The sequence below is a fragment of the Monodelphis domestica genome, chromosome 1, assembly GCF_027887165.1.
Source record: "Monodelphis domestica isolate mMonDom1 chromosome 1, mMonDom1.pri, whole genome shotgun sequence".
Taxonomy (NCBI): domain Eukaryota; kingdom Metazoa; phylum Chordata; class Mammalia; order Didelphimorphia; family Didelphidae; genus Monodelphis; species Monodelphis domestica.
In genome coordinates, this window is record NC_077227.1 from 350394524 (window position 1) to 350410697 (window position 16174).

At 39.6% G+C, this 16174-nt stretch overlaps 1 protein-coding gene across 16 annotated transcripts in view; it reads left to right on the plus strand.

Moving 5' to 3' along the window:
• Nucleotides 1-16174, plus strand: part of TCOF1 (treacle ribosome biogenesis factor 1) — a 98176-nt gene that overhangs the window by 35136 nt on the left and 46866 nt on the right. For 12 of the 16 annotated variants that reach the window (XM_056811472.1, XM_056811460.1, XM_056811461.1 and 9 more), the window contains 6 exons: nt 615-694; nt 1703-1924; nt 2667-2876; nt 15117-15299; nt 15504-15719; nt 15896-16126. In XM_056811472.1, coding sequence (XP_056667450.1) covers nt 615-694; nt 1703-1924; nt 2667-2876; nt 15117-15299; nt 15504-15719; nt 15896-16126 — 1142 coding nt within the window. The remainder of the gene's footprint in view (nt 1-614; nt 695-1702; nt 1925-2666; nt 2877-15116; nt 15300-15503; nt 15720-15895; nt 16127-16174) is intronic. The other 4 variants (XM_056811464.1, XM_056811471.1, XM_056811470.1 and 1 more) reach the window with 1 other exon arrangement.

Below are 16174 nucleotides of genomic sequence, written 5' to 3' on the forward strand. Positions count from 1 at the left end.
TGACAGCTTGTTCTGGGTCCCTTCCTTCAGTCATTAAGCATTTCCTGTATGCAAGACCATATAAGGAAGACAGGCACAGAAATGAATAAGAGGAATAAGCATTTATATAGCACAGACTGCGTGCCAAGCACTGTGCTAAGTGCTATACAAATATCTCATTTGACCTTAACAACCTTGGGAAGTAGATGCTGTTATCCCCATTTTACAGTTGAGGAATCTGGGACAAACAGAAGTGAAGTGACTTGCCCAGAGTCATACCCATAGGAAGCGCCTAAGGCCATATTTGAACTCAGTTCTTCTTGACTCCATGCCTGACACAGCCAGATGCCTGGTAGACTGAGGCACAGCCTCTATCCTGTTCATAGAATTAAGACTTAGTTCAATCAGTTGAACTCTTGCATATGAAGAAACAGCTCTGGGCAAATACTATGGTGTGTAAAGAATAGAGCAGCTGAATAGTCATTCATATTTAGCCCCTTCCCCCTCCCCAAGCCCCCCCCCCCCCCCCCCCATGCCTCTCCAGGGCTTCTGTGATAGTTTCTCTGGGGGAACAGGGTCTGCTCTGATGAGGGGGGAGGGGCAGGCATCTGTCTCATATCTTCCTCATGTCCCAGCCCCAGTGCCTCCAGACAAGAAAACAGAGAGCGACAGCAGCAATGACGAGGACTCTTCAACTGATGAAACAGATATGGAGGTGATTTCCACATTCCCCTTCCTCTCCTTGAGTCCCTCTTCTTGCCTCAGCAGTCTGGTATTGATAATAGCCAGTCCCCTCAACTACCTACGGAATCAGGGTTTTATATGTTTATTCAATAAATATTAAGTACCCATTCTGTGCTCAGCCTTCTGGGGTATACACAGCCACTTGCCCTCTTTGGGGTTATAGTCTAGAAGGGTAGATAAGACATGTAAGCAGGGATCTGGCCTCCTCCTTTTATCTATGATAAGATCACATAAAGCTCCCTTGGAAATGTTAAAGCTATATTATGACCTTTATTTTTTTATTTAATGTTTGGTTTTTTGGAAGGGGAAAATATCCAGATGGAGCATACAGATGTTTGACTGTTGACTATTGGAGTACGTGTCTTTTATTATCTCCCCCAGCCATATAAACTCCTAAGCAGCTGGGCCATATCTTACTTGTTTTTAATATTCCCCTTTCCTAGCATCTAGGATGATAGTCTGTATAGACACTTAACAAAAACTTTTGTTAAATTTGTTGCTAGTGGATCTACAATAAAAGCATAAGTCAATTTAAATAGTCTTCAAAATGGCAAATAATCCAAAGCAGTTGGTATATTCATTTGCTAACTATATGATCTTTTGCTTTATAATAAAAACATTGGATACTATAAACCTATCTAATTCTAAGTGACTTCTAGTCCCTTACATTTTAAATTAATAAGGTCATTGTGTATCAAATGATCACAATGAGAAATTGTTTGATTTTTTTTTTTATGCCCTAGTCTTCTATAGGCAGGCTATAGTGGAGCTCTGTTGTTGGATTCTGAGAGATTTCTATGGAATTTCAGTGAGCCCAATGTAGATAATTAGAACAGTGGCAGGAGGGTTTGTTTAGATGTAGATAATGTAGTACTATACATGGCTGGTCTCTACTTTTGCATATTTTCCCTGCCCCAATTAGATCATTGCACTGGACCACTAACATGCTATTCTTTCTTTTTGTATCTCCTTTGATCAGATGGAGCAGGCATTGAGAACTCCCCAGGGAAACTCTGCCCTAGTGAGAGGGAACTCTGTTGCCTCAATTCCCACCAAAGTGTCCCAGGAGAAAGTGGTCACCCCATCTCCTGGGAGATTAGTGACTAAACCTCTGACCACAAAAGACAAGAATCCAGAAGAGACTTCTGAGAGCAGTGACGAGTCTGAGAGTGATGAAGATGCCCCACAATCCCAGGGACAGGTGAGGCTTTCTGGGGGGTAGGACTAGTGTAGATGTAGCTTGATTATCAAATAAGACTTTGGTCAAGGAGGATACACTTCCAAATCGACAAAAGCTGAGTTCTGGGGCGTCCTCTTTCCTTTTAATGTTGCAGATAGGAGGTTGAAGGATAGCCCTTTGAGTTTGAGATAGCAGCTTTTTTAATATCTTCTGTCATAAAAAAATGAAAGTAATGAAAATGAAAAAGTAATAATGAACTTCAGGTGGAACTGGAGTGGAAACTTCTATTGAAAAGCTACCATGAGGTCCATGGGGAAAAGGAATAGCTTTAGGTTCTCAGAGATTAGAAAATATACCCAGGAAGTCATTCAAAGCTGGACAGCTCCCTGAAAAGCCCTGAGAGCAAGGCAAGTGTGGAAAACCCCAGCATGCCAATAAGTTTCTCTCCTCCTCATTCCACATTAACCCCAAGGGAAGCATTTTTAAGTTTTGTTACCTGGTGAGTTTTCATTCCAAGGGTTCTGGTAAAATGACTGTTTATTTCTCCTACTATCATTTTCATAGCTTAGGAGAAAATGAAGTGGAATTTAAATCAAAGGACTGAGTTCATGTCCCAAAGGTGCTCCCACTAATTAGCTGTGTGAGCTTGAACAGGTCACTTAATTTCTCAAGGGCCTCAGTTTTCGCATCTGTAAAAATGCATAGGTGGTCCCAAAAGTCCCTTCTGGTTCTCGAACCTATGGGTTCCCCCTTATGGTTCTAGGCACAAGAAGTGAAGATGCCTCATCATCTCAGTGAAGTACCAGGGAGGGTGGGCAAGACCACCCCAACCACAGGGAAAGCCGTCACTCCATCCTCCAAACCAAATTTAGGGGTGCCTGCAAAGGCAGCTATGACCCAGAAACCAGAGGAGACTTCTGAGAGCAGTGAAGAGTCAGAAAGTGAAGAGGAGAATGCAAAGCTTCAGAGACAGGTGAGGCCTGGGATATGGCTTAAGTATGAACCATGCCCATCCCCAGGTAGTGTGACCTATTCTAGGTCTATGACAGTCTTCAGGCTTGCAAATCAACCAATTCTGTTTTCCAGCAGAGCTGCTTGACTGGGGGTAGGAGTGGAGTTTGACTCACTTATCTCCTTGGTCCCAATATCCATCTCTAAATGTGCTTTCTAACAGAAGGGGTAACTTTGGCCCCCTGTTCTCTTAGATTCCTGATCTCCCTTTTATCCTGTCCCCTCCTTGTCACTGATCTTCAGAAAAAGCCAACAGTGATAGCTCCCTAGGTCAACTTCTCTTGAGGAGAAGAGGCCCTTGTCACCCCCAAATGTCACCATCAAGACCCCCTTGCCTCCCAGGAGAGTGACTGGCTTACTCCTGCTCTCTAGAAATCAATGGTACAGCTATCAAGGCCAAACTAAGAGCGCCCAGGCCAGGCAACAAGTCCTGGGAAGCCAGAGACCAGAGTAAAAACTTCCTTCCTCTGAATTCTTAAAGTACTTGGGATTTTTTGTTTTGTTTTAAGCTATATCTTCTTTTCTTAGAACCAATACTAAGTATTAGTTCAAGGCAAAAGAGTGATAAGGGCTAGGCAGTGGGGGTTAAGTGACTTGCCCAAGGTCACACAGCTAGGAAATGCCTGGATCCAGATTTGAACCCGGGATCTCCTGTCTCCAGGTCTGGCTCTCAATCTGCTGAGCCACCTAGCTTCCCCTCTAAAAGTATATGTTACCTCTCTTATTTGTTTCTCATATTCCTTCCTGAAGCCCAGTATAACTTTTCCCACTTTGCTTCCTTCTTTATTTATAAGATTGAAGTCCTAATGTGAGCTCCTAAAGCTCCCTTCCTCCCCAACTTAAAACTATTGCCTTCACCTGCCTTTCATTCCCTTTCCTACTGCTTTAGATAAGGTAACCCTTGTAAAAATTAAACATATCTCTAATAATAAAAATATTATATTTTATGAGGTTTATTAAGAACCATTAGAAATCAAGGAATAAAGAGGATACTACCAGTTAAATACCAATCATGCTCTCACCAACGTGGAGACGCAGGAGAGATTATAGGGAATTCTGGGAAATATCAAGGACTTCTGGGGAATGTAGTCTAAGGTTCAAAATTTCCATTTATACATTTCCCCCTGAGACCCATGGAAGACTAGTCTCTCCAGTGGGTCTTGTAAACATACCAGCTATGAAATTACAATAATTTGAGGATAAGAGGAAAAGAGAACAAAACCAATAATTGCTAGGCACATTGACAAAAAGTCAGTTAGGGGGCAGTCCCCTTCGGCGTAAGAGTATACATACAAAACAAATGCATTCAACCCCACACAGTTCAAATCACCACATCCCAAAGTTCACTCTGGATCTTCTGTTGCAGCATGTGGTCTGTGTAGACATCTTCATGGTGCCTTCTCCAAACAATTCACTTTCTGGATTCAGAGAGGTACCATGTTTCTTAACCTAAAATTACTCTCAAAAGGAATTTAAACTTTGCACTTTAAAATAATAATAATTATACATACCCCCTCTCCCCCCAAAGAGGGTGATTGAAAAACACAGGGATCACTTAGGGATGCATGGCTGAATTATGAGGTGTATGAATCAATTGTCAAGAGAAATAAAAAATATTTTAAAAATCCAAATAAAAAAGATAATTTCTGGATGAAATATAGACTATTAAAATCTTATGAGTAAAAATTCTAAGTAAAGGAAAAATAAATCTACAATAGGTCCTTGGATCAGGGCCCAATTAAAATGATTGAAGCAATTATGCATTTACCCAGTCAGTAGCCAGGACTATAGAAAGTTTGCCACACTATGAAAGACAGAAAAGGGACTAGATTATAGGAGCCAAATTTGAGATACTTGGTAGAATGTGGGACAAGGAAGACCTGCCTTTAACACATGTTAAATAGCTGCAACCTTGAACCCCAAACAAGTTCAGTTCCTCTTGTCATGGCTCAAAATTTTCATAAAATCCATCGGGATTAGTTGGTCTCTTTGACCTTATGCTGGATTGGCATTATGCAGTTTAGTTTTGTGCTTCTTTGGCACTGTGCAATGGCTCTTTTGTATCCTCTTGTCCTGGAATCAGACAGAATCATTAAGCAAAGTCCCATAATTATTTTAAACAATCAATGGCATCATTTTTATAGTCTCAAGCTTTTTGGGTATGCATTGATATTATAGTAAATATATTTTAAACTTATATTACTGCAAAATCAAAAAAGTTAAAAGAAAAATATTTTAACCAAAAAAATGAGATCCATTTCCTTTTTAACTTAACCACTGTGAGTACAAGCCAATGATTTTCACAAAGTAACAGTTTTTTCTTTTTTTTTTTTTTAATATATTTTATTTGATCATTTCCAAGCATTATTCGTTAAAGACATAGATCATTTTCTTTTCCTCCCCCCCACCCCCCATAGCCGACGCGTAAGTCCACTGGGCATTAGATGTTTTCTTGATTTGAACCCATTGCTTTGTTGATAGTATTTGCATTAGAGTGTTCATTTAAAGTCTATCCTCTGTCATGTCCCCTCAACCTCTGTATTCAGGCAGTTGCTTTTTCTCGGTGTTTCCACTCCCATAGTTTATCCTTTGCTTATGAATGGTGTTTTTTTTCTCCTGGATCCCTGAAAGTTGTTCAGGGACATTACACCGCCCCTAATGGAGAAGTCCATTACGTTCGATTATACCACAGTGTATTAGTCTCTGTGTACAATGTTCTCCTGGTTCTGCTCCTCTCGCTCTGCATCACTTCCTGGAGGTTGTTCCAGTCTCCATGGAACTTCTCCACTTTATTATTCCTTTTAGCACAATAGTATTCCATCACCAACATATACCACAGTTTGTTCAGCCATTCCCCAATTGATGGGCATCCCCTCGTTTTCCAGTTTTGGGCCACCACAAAGAGCGCAGCTATGAATATTTTTGTACAAGTCTTTGTGTCCATTATCTCTTTGGGGTACAGACCCAGCAGTGCTATGGCTGGGTCAAAGGGTAGATATTCTTTTGTCGCCCTTTGGGCATAGTTCCAAATTGCCCTCCAGAATGGTTGGATCAGTTCACAACTCCACCAGCAATGAATTAATGTCCCTACTTTGCCACATCCCCTCCAGCATTCATTACTTTCCTTTGCTGTTATGTTAGCCAATCTGCTAGGTGTGAGGTGATACCTCAGAGTTGTTTTGATTTGCATCTCTCTGATTATAAGAGATTTAGAACACTTCTTCATGTGCTTGTTAATAGTTTTGATTTCTTTATCTGAGAACTGCCTATCCATTTCCCTTGCCCATTTATCAATTGGAGAATGGCTTGATTTTTTGTACAATTGATTTAGCTCATTATAAATATGAGTAATTAAACCTTTGTCAGAGGTTTCTATGAAGATTTTTTCCCAATTTGTTGTTTCCCTTCTGATTTTAGTTATATTGGTTTTGTTTGTACAGAAGCTTTTTAGTTTGATGTAGTCAAAATTATTTATTTTACATTTTGTGATTCTTTCTATATCTTGCTTGGTTTTAAAGCCTTTCCCCTCCCAAAGGTCTGACATGTATACTATTCTGTGTTTACCCAATTTACTTATGGTTTCCTTCTTTATGTTTAAGTCACTCACCCATTTTGAATTTATCTTGGTGTAGGGTGTGAGGTGTTGATCTATTCCTAGTCTCTCCCACACTGTCTTCCAATTTTCCCAGCAGTTTTTATCGAATAGTGGATTTTTGTCCCAAAAGCTGGGATCTTTGGGTTTATCGTATACTGTCTTGCTGAGGTCGTTTTCCCCCAGTCTATTCCACTGATCTTCCTTTCTGTTTCTTAGCCAGTACCAAATTGTTTTGATGACTGCTGCTTTGTAATATAGTTTGAGGTCTGGGACTGCAAGGCCCCCATCATATGTGTTTTTTTTCATTATTTCCCTGGATATCCTTGATCTTTTGTTCTTCCAAATGAACTTTGTTATGTTTTTTTCTAAATCAGTGAAGAAGTATTTTGGTAGTTCAATGGGTATGGCACTAAATAGATAAATAAGTTTGGGTAGGATGGTCATTTTTATTATATTGGCTCGTCCTATCCATGAGCAGTTAATGTTTTTCCATTTGTTCAAGTCTAGTTTTAGTTGTGTGGCAAGTGTTTTGTAGTTGTGTTCATATAGTTCCTGTGTTTGTCTTGGGAGGTAGATTCCTAGGTATTTTATTTTGTCTAAGGTGATTTTGAATGGGATTTCTCTTTCTAGTTCTTGCTGCTGAGCTGTGTTGGAGATATATAGAAAAGCTGATGATTTATGTGGGTTTATTTTGTATCCTGCAACTTTGCTAAAGTTGTTGATTATTTCAATTAGCTTTTTGGTTGAATCTCTAGGATTCTTTAAGTAGACCATCGTAACAGTTTTTTCTAAAGAACAATAGTACAACATGTAATGCACATTCAAAAAGTGTAAAAATCCCCAAAGTTATAATAGCCCATTTAATGACAATAGCAAACAAACCCACTACCATATTTTACATGAGTCTGCTGTATGGCATTTAAATAAAATGGATACTTATCACAAGTTTTTCAGGTGTAGCAATGTTTCAACCTTGGCTGAGATATTTTTTTTTAATTCTATTAGTGCCATCATTACAAAAATGTGGCAGAGTAGTCTAGAAAACACCAAACCTCTGTACTGTTGATGTTGGTTCTAAAAATGTCACCAAGAATCTAGAGATCATTCTGGTAGAAGGGTATAGTAAGCTGAGGGGTTATAAATAAGAGATGCTCCCTTGTTTGGGAGCCATCCAGGGACACCATGCCCAGGGATCAACTTCTCAACTCCTTTGGTATGAGACTGTGATGTCCCATCCATTCACATTTTTATAAATGCAGGAGGTGGGGATTATAATTGTACTTCACTTCAGCTACTAAAATGGACCTTACATCCTGTTAGAGGCAGGCAAAATGATCAGTTGTTGGGGGAAAAAAATCTAAAATTCATGTTTGAAGATCCCTTAAAATCAATTTGAGATATTTAGCTCATTAAATTTTCCAAAGGTTGTTATACAATTGTATAACCAGTTTTTTTGTTTTTTGTTTTTTGTTAAACCCTTACCTTCCGTCTTGGAATCAATACTGTGTATTGGTTCTAAGGCAGAAGAGCGGTAAGGGCTAGGCAATGGGGTTAAGTGACTTGCCCAGGATCACACAGCTGGGAAGTGTCTGAGGCCAGTTTTGAACCTGAGACCTCCCATCTCTAGGCCTGGCTCTCAATCCACTGAGCTACCCAGCTTCCCCCTATAACCAGTTTTGATGAAGTCCATCCATCCTTTATGTGACAATTTACAAAGCTAAAATAGAAAAAAAATGTATTTTTATATGGGCTTATTTGATAATATTTGTTCAGTATAGTTATAGGGGAAAAGCATCAAAATATAACAGTAGTTAAAACTCAGTACATTAAAATGATTCAATGTAACAGAATAGTATTGGATACATTAATATAATATATAAACTTAAAATCACAAAATTAAATCTTAAGCAAAGCAATCAGCAAAATACAGTAAGATACAGAGGCTTTTATAAAGCTTTAGAGTCTGAAAAGTCTTAAAAATATAACCTCCAGTCTCTTTAAAGTTTGTTTTTTATCTGTTAAGATTCCTTTTGTCAGTACTGTGAAATTTCCCATAGCGAGGGAGAACATGGGTTTTAGGAATCCCAAACTGGGCACGCCCAAATGGCAAAGACTTGTTGCAGGGAGATGAAATTCTCCCCTGAATCTCAGGCAAGATAAGTAAAAAGAATCAGTGCACTCATGAAAAAACATCCTAAAGCTGGAAGCTGTTGGAAATAGGTAATATACTGCTCTCTCATAGAATAGGCCATGATTATAATCAACTTCCTGTTTGGAAGAGTCTTCCTTCTCCTTATTCCCTTCCCTTTAGGTCCCCAGCCATGTGGAGGCTAATTGTTGCCTAAGGAAAGAACACCCCAGTTTTTACCAGTTGGTTTGTGATTCTGAAGACACAGTGGCAGCTACCAGCAACCTGGGGGGGCGGGGGTCCTGGGGGTGGGCATGGGGTTGATTGAGCGATCTGGTTTAGAGGCCAGAGATCAGGAGTAGAGTTGCTGGGGCCTGAGGCTGGGACCGGGACCGGGACCAGGACTGGGGCAGAGTGAACAATCTGGGTCAAGAAGGTCAGGAGTGGATGGCTGGATGCAAGAGTGGGCAGCAGGAGTGAGCTGAATCAGGAGAAGCGACTTTGCGAGGGTGGGTGGGTGAAAAGCCTTGGCAGGAGAAAAGTGGCTTAAAAAAAATTTATCTAGGCTATCTTAAAAATAATTTTTTTAAAAGTAATTCTCGTCCCTTCTGGTCGCCAAAAACTGTAAAAATTAAATTATATCTCTAATAATAAAAATATATTTTATGAGGTTTATTAAAGATCATTAGAAATCAAGGAATAAAGAGGATAAAAAATAAAACCCACATGCCCGTGGCTGGTTAGCCATTTTCAAATTTTCCCCACCTTACCACCATTACTGCTAATACATCATGCAAGAAGAGAGAGAGAGAGCGTAGGAAGCGTTACTGCCAGTTAAATACCAATAAATGTCTTGCCAAAGTGGAGACGCAGGAGAGATTATAGGAAATTTTGGGAAATACCAAGGACTTCTGAGGAATGAAGTCTAAGGTTCAAAATTTCCATTTATACACCCTCTTCACAGCCAAAACTGAATGCTCTGCCTCTGACTGAATCCTCTGCCTTCTCTCAGGACTTGATCCTAGCCATTGTCCCTTCTTTCTCCTGTAGCTTGGGTCTTCTTGGCTTTTCTCCTCTACTAAGAAACATGCTTGGCTCTTCTAGTCCTTTGGAAATATCCCCCAAACTATGCTTTCCTTTTTAACTTCCTGCATGTCTTTACCTTTCACTTCCAAGGATATGAATCCATTCCTAATAGGGAACTCCCAGGTGAGGAAACACCCTCTTGCTACTTCAGGTCAGCCCCTTCTTTGCAAGTTATAGTCTTAGGGAGATGCCCAGAGCATGGAGAAATGGGATGATTTGTCCAATATGTGCCAGAGGGACAACCTGAACATGAACTCAGATCTTCCTAGTTTTGAAGCTGGTCCTCTACACCTTGCAGCCTCCAACAGTAGCATTAATGTGGCTAAATCAGTTTGGTATAATAGAAAGAGCAGAAGACTTGTATTCACTCCCGGACTTCTTTAAAAAGTACACTTTAATAGCCCCTCATTCCTCATTCTTCCACTCACTTCTGGATTCTGCCTTTTAGATGCTCCCACTACTCACAAAATATGAAGATTAATACAGACCTCTGGTTGAAACCATACACAAAAGTGCATATTCACTCAATTAAAACTCTTCAAAGCCACTACTAACTTCCTGATCATCAATTCTTGACTCCTTTGCTCAGTCCTTTACCCTCCATGACCCTTTTGACATGTTTTTAAAACCTGGGTGAGTCAGGCCCAGAGATGGGAGGACCTGGATTCAAATCTGGCCTAAGAAACTTCCTAGCTGTGTGACCCTGGTCAAGTTGCTTAACCCCCATTGCCTAGCCCTTACTGCTCTTCTGCCTTAGAACCAATACCCCATATTAATTCTAAGATGGAAGGTAAGGGTTAAAAAAAAAAAAGCCTGGATGTCTGTATCCTGTGCTGAAGTCCAGGGGCTACTCAGCTGGCCACAATACTGATTGCAAGAGGGAAGCTTTGACTTCCATTTCCAGCCTGAGTAGGTTTACCCTTCCTTAGGCAACCTAGAGACCCAGGGATCCCAGGGTCCCCCCCCCCCCCTATTAATACTAAAGCCAGTGCTGACACCAAATACAGCCACTTAGAACTCCTAGCTTAGCTCCAATGGCTAGCAGGTGCCACTACATCTGGCAACATGCTTTCTAACATCCTATCCTCCTTTGACTTCCCTCACCCAGGACTCTCATAATATTACTGTCTTCGATCTTTTTTATCTAGCTCACTGCTCCTTCTTTCAGTTTCTGCCCACTTAGTAGAGATAATGTCCTGTAATTGACCCTGTTCTGTCTTGGAAATATCATCCACTTGCTTATTTTCCAAGTTTTGTTTCAATATATAGACTCTCTGGTCTGTCTGGAATTTGAGGCTTATATTTCCAAATATTACAGACCATCCAGTATGTGTTCCACATGCCCCTCAAAACTCAGTGTGTCCAAAACTAAATTACTCCTATTTCTGTCCAGTTTCTTCTTTCAATTGCTGTTTTCTGTTAAAGTGCCCAAGCTCTAGTCATTCTCCCACCACAATGACTACCATGTCCCTGTTTTTGTTCGTATTTGGTCATCACACTACCTAATCCAAGAGTTAGTTCTTAACCTTCTTTGTGGCATTCTAGAGAACTATGGCCCCTTTCTCATTGTATACAGCTACAGAATTAATATTTGAAGGATAATTTGTCCATCTCCAAACAAAGAACTGAAAAACACAAAAGATTTAGTTTATATATACATTTTTTCCCCCGTCAGTGATGCCTTCTTTAGTGGAGGGGGTGGAAAGGAAGGAAGGGAGATAGCTGAGAATTTTGATGTGATTAACAAACAACTTTTTTTTTTTTAATCCAGAGAGCCACCCTAGGGTTAGAATTCCTGCCTCACCAAATATTGGTTCCTGGTTTCTATTCCCATAATCCATTTTTCACACCAGAAGTTTAAGTCACCTGCCTGTCATTACATAGTAAATGTCAAAGGTGGGATTTATGCCCAGATCTTCCTAACTCCACAAATCCAGCCTTGATCCATTATTCTGTAATGGAGAAGTGTCCTAGAGGGATGTTAGATGTTACAACCCGCTTAGGAACTCCTCAGGGCCAATTAAGCACCAAACCCTTTGATTATGGAAACAAAGTTTATTTTAATAAAAGGAATAAGGGAAACTAATAGGTATGACCCTAACATTCTTCAAACTACCTCCACCCAAAGTTATCAATGGAAAGCTTTGGATTACCTTAGCCCAAGAGGAATTCTGATAGATGGACCACTGGCAGATGAAGACTGGAATCAAGGAAACTGGTTTTCTCCAAGTAAATCCTCTACCTGGATGCCAAAGATTTCTCCACAAAATCCTGACTTTCCAGGGAGAATCACTTAGAGCAAAACCCCTCCTTCAGCTTGAAATCATAGGCAGAGAGACAAAACCCACTTCCAGCTCAGATGAAATCCAAGAAGGAAGAGTTGGGTTATTTTCAGTTTTAGACTCCCACAATTCCTTTTTTACCCAGAATCCTTTCCCAGGGCTTATCTCAAAATAACCTTCTTTCAACTAACCCTAGAAAACCAGACCATCCCTAACTTATTCCTATAATACCTTCATTTTCTAAGTCTAGTTTAGTAGAAAACTTTAAATCATCATAGCTGGATTTGCATTCCCAGTTCTCCTTATGTCCATGAATGAGGTATTTAACTTGCATAAGCCTGTCAGATGAGGTCTTTGAAAGACTTATTGTCTCAAAGTGATGGTATCAAAATGAAACATCTATGTGTGTAATACTTTGTAACCACAAAGTACTATACAGCTGTAAGCCATAAGTTACATAAAACAGTCTCACACACAACACCCAAGCTTAATTTAAAACAGCCTTGTGTTTTAGGATGCTTGAAAATTGGAACAGTCTTTTCACACTGCTTCCTCTTGTTTTAGGCCAATGGATTCCTCACACTTTTATCAGTATAAAATTTATGCTCCTTTTATTCATCCCTTAATTTGGCCTCATCCCTAACTGTTAAATGCTGCCCATTTTTTTAGTTACCATTTAAAATATATATAATATAACATATAACTTAATGATATAATACATATAATTTGTTTTTGATATGTAATAAATTCAAATAAATATGCTTATCCAAGAGAAATAAATTCTCACAATAGTTATATCCCAAAATCTATATCTCATTCTTTCCTCTCCAAAAAGGCAGATAGTATGATATAGGTTGTGTATATATTATGATATAACACACGTTCATCATGTTGTGAAACAAGACACATATTGTTTTCACTAAAGAAAAATTCATGGAGAAAAGGAAATGAAGAAAGGCATGTTTCAATCTGCATTCAGACTCCATCTATTCCTTCTATGGCAGTAACTATCCTTTTTTGTCATGAGTTCCTTGGAGTTGTCCTGGATCTTTGCTTTGATGATAATAGTTAAGACTATCACAGTTGATGATTGTGCTTTATTGCTGTTACTGTATACAAGATTCTCCTGGCTCTGCTCACTTCATTTTGCATTCATATAAGTTCTTCAAGGCTTTTTTGTGATTATTTTGTTTGTTGTTTCTTATGGCACAATAAAGATCCTGATTCAAATGCTGCCTCTCCCAGGAAGTCTTTCCTGATCTTTGCAATAGGAAATCTTTGCCCATTTGCAAATGTATTAATCTCTCACACATTTCTTAGGCAGTTTATAGTTATTTATATTTATCTATAAGTTTCCATATAATTATTCACACTTCCATATAGTTAATTACATTTATCTCTTAAGTTTCCATACCAGACTACAATAAGCCTCATGGACCCAGAGGACATGCCTTTTATTGGTCTTTGTATCTTCCTCAGTGCCCAAACACATTACTCTGTACATAAGTGTAGTTCTTTTAAAGAGTTAAATTTAGTGTTATTTGATATATTCTTTAACCATTTATCTACTGGAAAATGCAGTTTGAATCAATCCCTTAACTGAATATGAAACCTTTATCAGTAAACCTTATTTCAGAGATTTTTTTTCATATTACCTGTTTTCCTTCTAATTTTAACCACATTAGTCTCATATGTACAAAACCTTTTTGATTTTATACAACCAAAATTGTTCATATTAGATCCTCTCTATCCCCTTACCTGGTCATGAACACTTCTTCAGTCTATCAATGTGACAGATAACATCTTCCTTTTTTCCCTAATTTGTTTAAAAAGTAGCACCTTTTTAAGTTGTATCCACGAAAAACTTATCTTGGTATGAGATATCTTAGTATGAGATGTTGCTCTCTACCTAATTTCTGCCAGACTCCTTCCCAGTTTTCCCAACAGTTTTTAATCAAATAGTGAATCCTTATCCCAGTTCCTGAGGTTTTGCAGTTTATTGAATACCATGCCCTGTGTTAATTTATGTCTCTTTAGTCTGTTCCACTTTATCTAGCATATATTGATCAGCCTCTCTAGCAGTTGGTTAATGTTCATTTGAATGGAAGTTCCATTATTCCAAGCAAAGGTGAGGACTGAAAAGAAAAGACCTTTCTATCACACTTTTGCTGCTAGGTCTAACTGCAAAGTGGAAAGAGTGTTTCCATAAGGGCAAGATCCAGGTTCACTTCAAAGTAGGTCAGATTCCCCATTGTCACATTTTCTTTCCAATCAGAAATTCTAGGAGTTCCTATGTGTGGACCCTTTGATTTCAGACTATGAACTACCTAATTCTTTGCTCATCTCATTTCTTTTTCTTTGAATAAAGCCATCTGTGAAGATAGCTCAAGTGCATCCTTCACATAGTTAAAAAAAAAAAAGACAATTTAAGTCACAGATCTGACTTTGTCATTCCCCTCTCAAGAACAATCAGTGACTCCCTGTTGCCTTGGGAATAAAAGAGTTCTCCTTAGTCTGGCATTTAAGGCTTCACAATCTTGTTCCAAATTGCCTGTCTCATCCTTACTTACATATTTCTTCTTCTTACACCCTGCATTCCAGCCAAACTGCATTGTTAGGCTATTTTCTTCACTCAAAGTTTTCAGTGGTATAGACAAAGCACCAAACTTACACTTAGGAAGACCTGAGTTCAAATCTAGCCTCCAACACTTAATAACTGTGTGATCCTGGGCAAATCCCTTCACTTCTGTTTGCCTCCATTTGTCCCATTTATAAAATGGGAATTTAATAGCACCTGCCCTATTATAAGAATCAAATGAGATATTTATAAAAAGTACTTAGCACCGTGCCTGGCACATAGTAGGCTGTACAAAAATGTTAACTATGATGATGACCATTACTTGATTTATTTTTCTTCAAGGCTCAACTCATGCACCACCTCCCTCTCAAAATCTTCCCTGAGTTTCCTACATACCTTCTACTCCTCATTCCCAGCCAAAAGTATTCTCTTCCTCCTTCCTTACCTCATATTAGCTTCCTCCTTTTTTCTTGAATACCATTTGACTTACAGTGATTTGTACACAAGGGGTGATTAATATTTGTTATCTTCAGGTTAAAAGTGTCCCAGCCTCTGGTACCATAGCATCCCCAGGGAAAGGGGCTCTTCCTGTTCCTGGTAAGTCAGTGACTTCAAACCTCCAGGCCAAGGCACCACAACATGAAAGTCCAGAGACTAGTTCTGAGAGCAGCGAGGAGTCAGAGAGTGATGAAGATGCCTCTGCACCACAGGGACAGGTGATGCCTCCCACCAATCCCCTGGTACCGGGGTCTAAGCTGCCACTGCCTAGTCAGCCCTGCAGGTGTGCAGCTCTACAGTACAATTTATGTCTCCATTGGGGCTGGTTGTTTGCTGCTTAAGGAAGGCTACAGATGTTAAGGGAGTACTCAACATGAATCTCAGATTTCTTTCCCTTTTGTCTTCTTTCCTTATGATCTTAGGAAAAATCATCCATGAAGACTCCTCAGGCCAGTGCCACACCAGCAACTAGAACTCCTACCCCATCAACCCTCACTAAGGTGTCCCCAAGGAAAGGGACACTCCAGGCCAAGACTGGTCCTCCATCCAAGACATCTGAAGTCAATTTGCCAGAGACTGGTTCTGATACTAGTGAGGAGTCAGAGAGTGAAGACAATGTCATAGTGCCTCAGAGACAGGTGATACCTCATACTTTACTCTAGTTCTCTTGGTATCTTGGCCTACACATCTCTGGGATTTTACAACTGACAAGCAATTTATGTCTCAATTTAGACTTGTTTGCTGGTCAAGGAAGGCCATGGAACCTTCCTAAGGAATAGTTCTGAATCTTATTTCTTTTTCCTTGTGATCTTAGGGGAAATCATCAGGAAAGGCTTCCCAAGGCAATGCTACACCATCAAAAGGGAGGTCTCTTGCTCCTGGGAAACCAATGACTTTAGTCCCTCCACCTAGGATGGGACCTTCAACCCCCTCACCTAGAGCAGGAACTTCAGCCATGGCATCTAAACCTGGAAGTTCAGAAACTAGTTCTGAGAGTAGTGAAGAGTCAGAAAGTGAAGAAGAGATCTTAGTACCGCAGGAAAAGGTGATGATTCAGGCCTATGGCTCCTTAGTGGAATGAGTGTTTCAACTG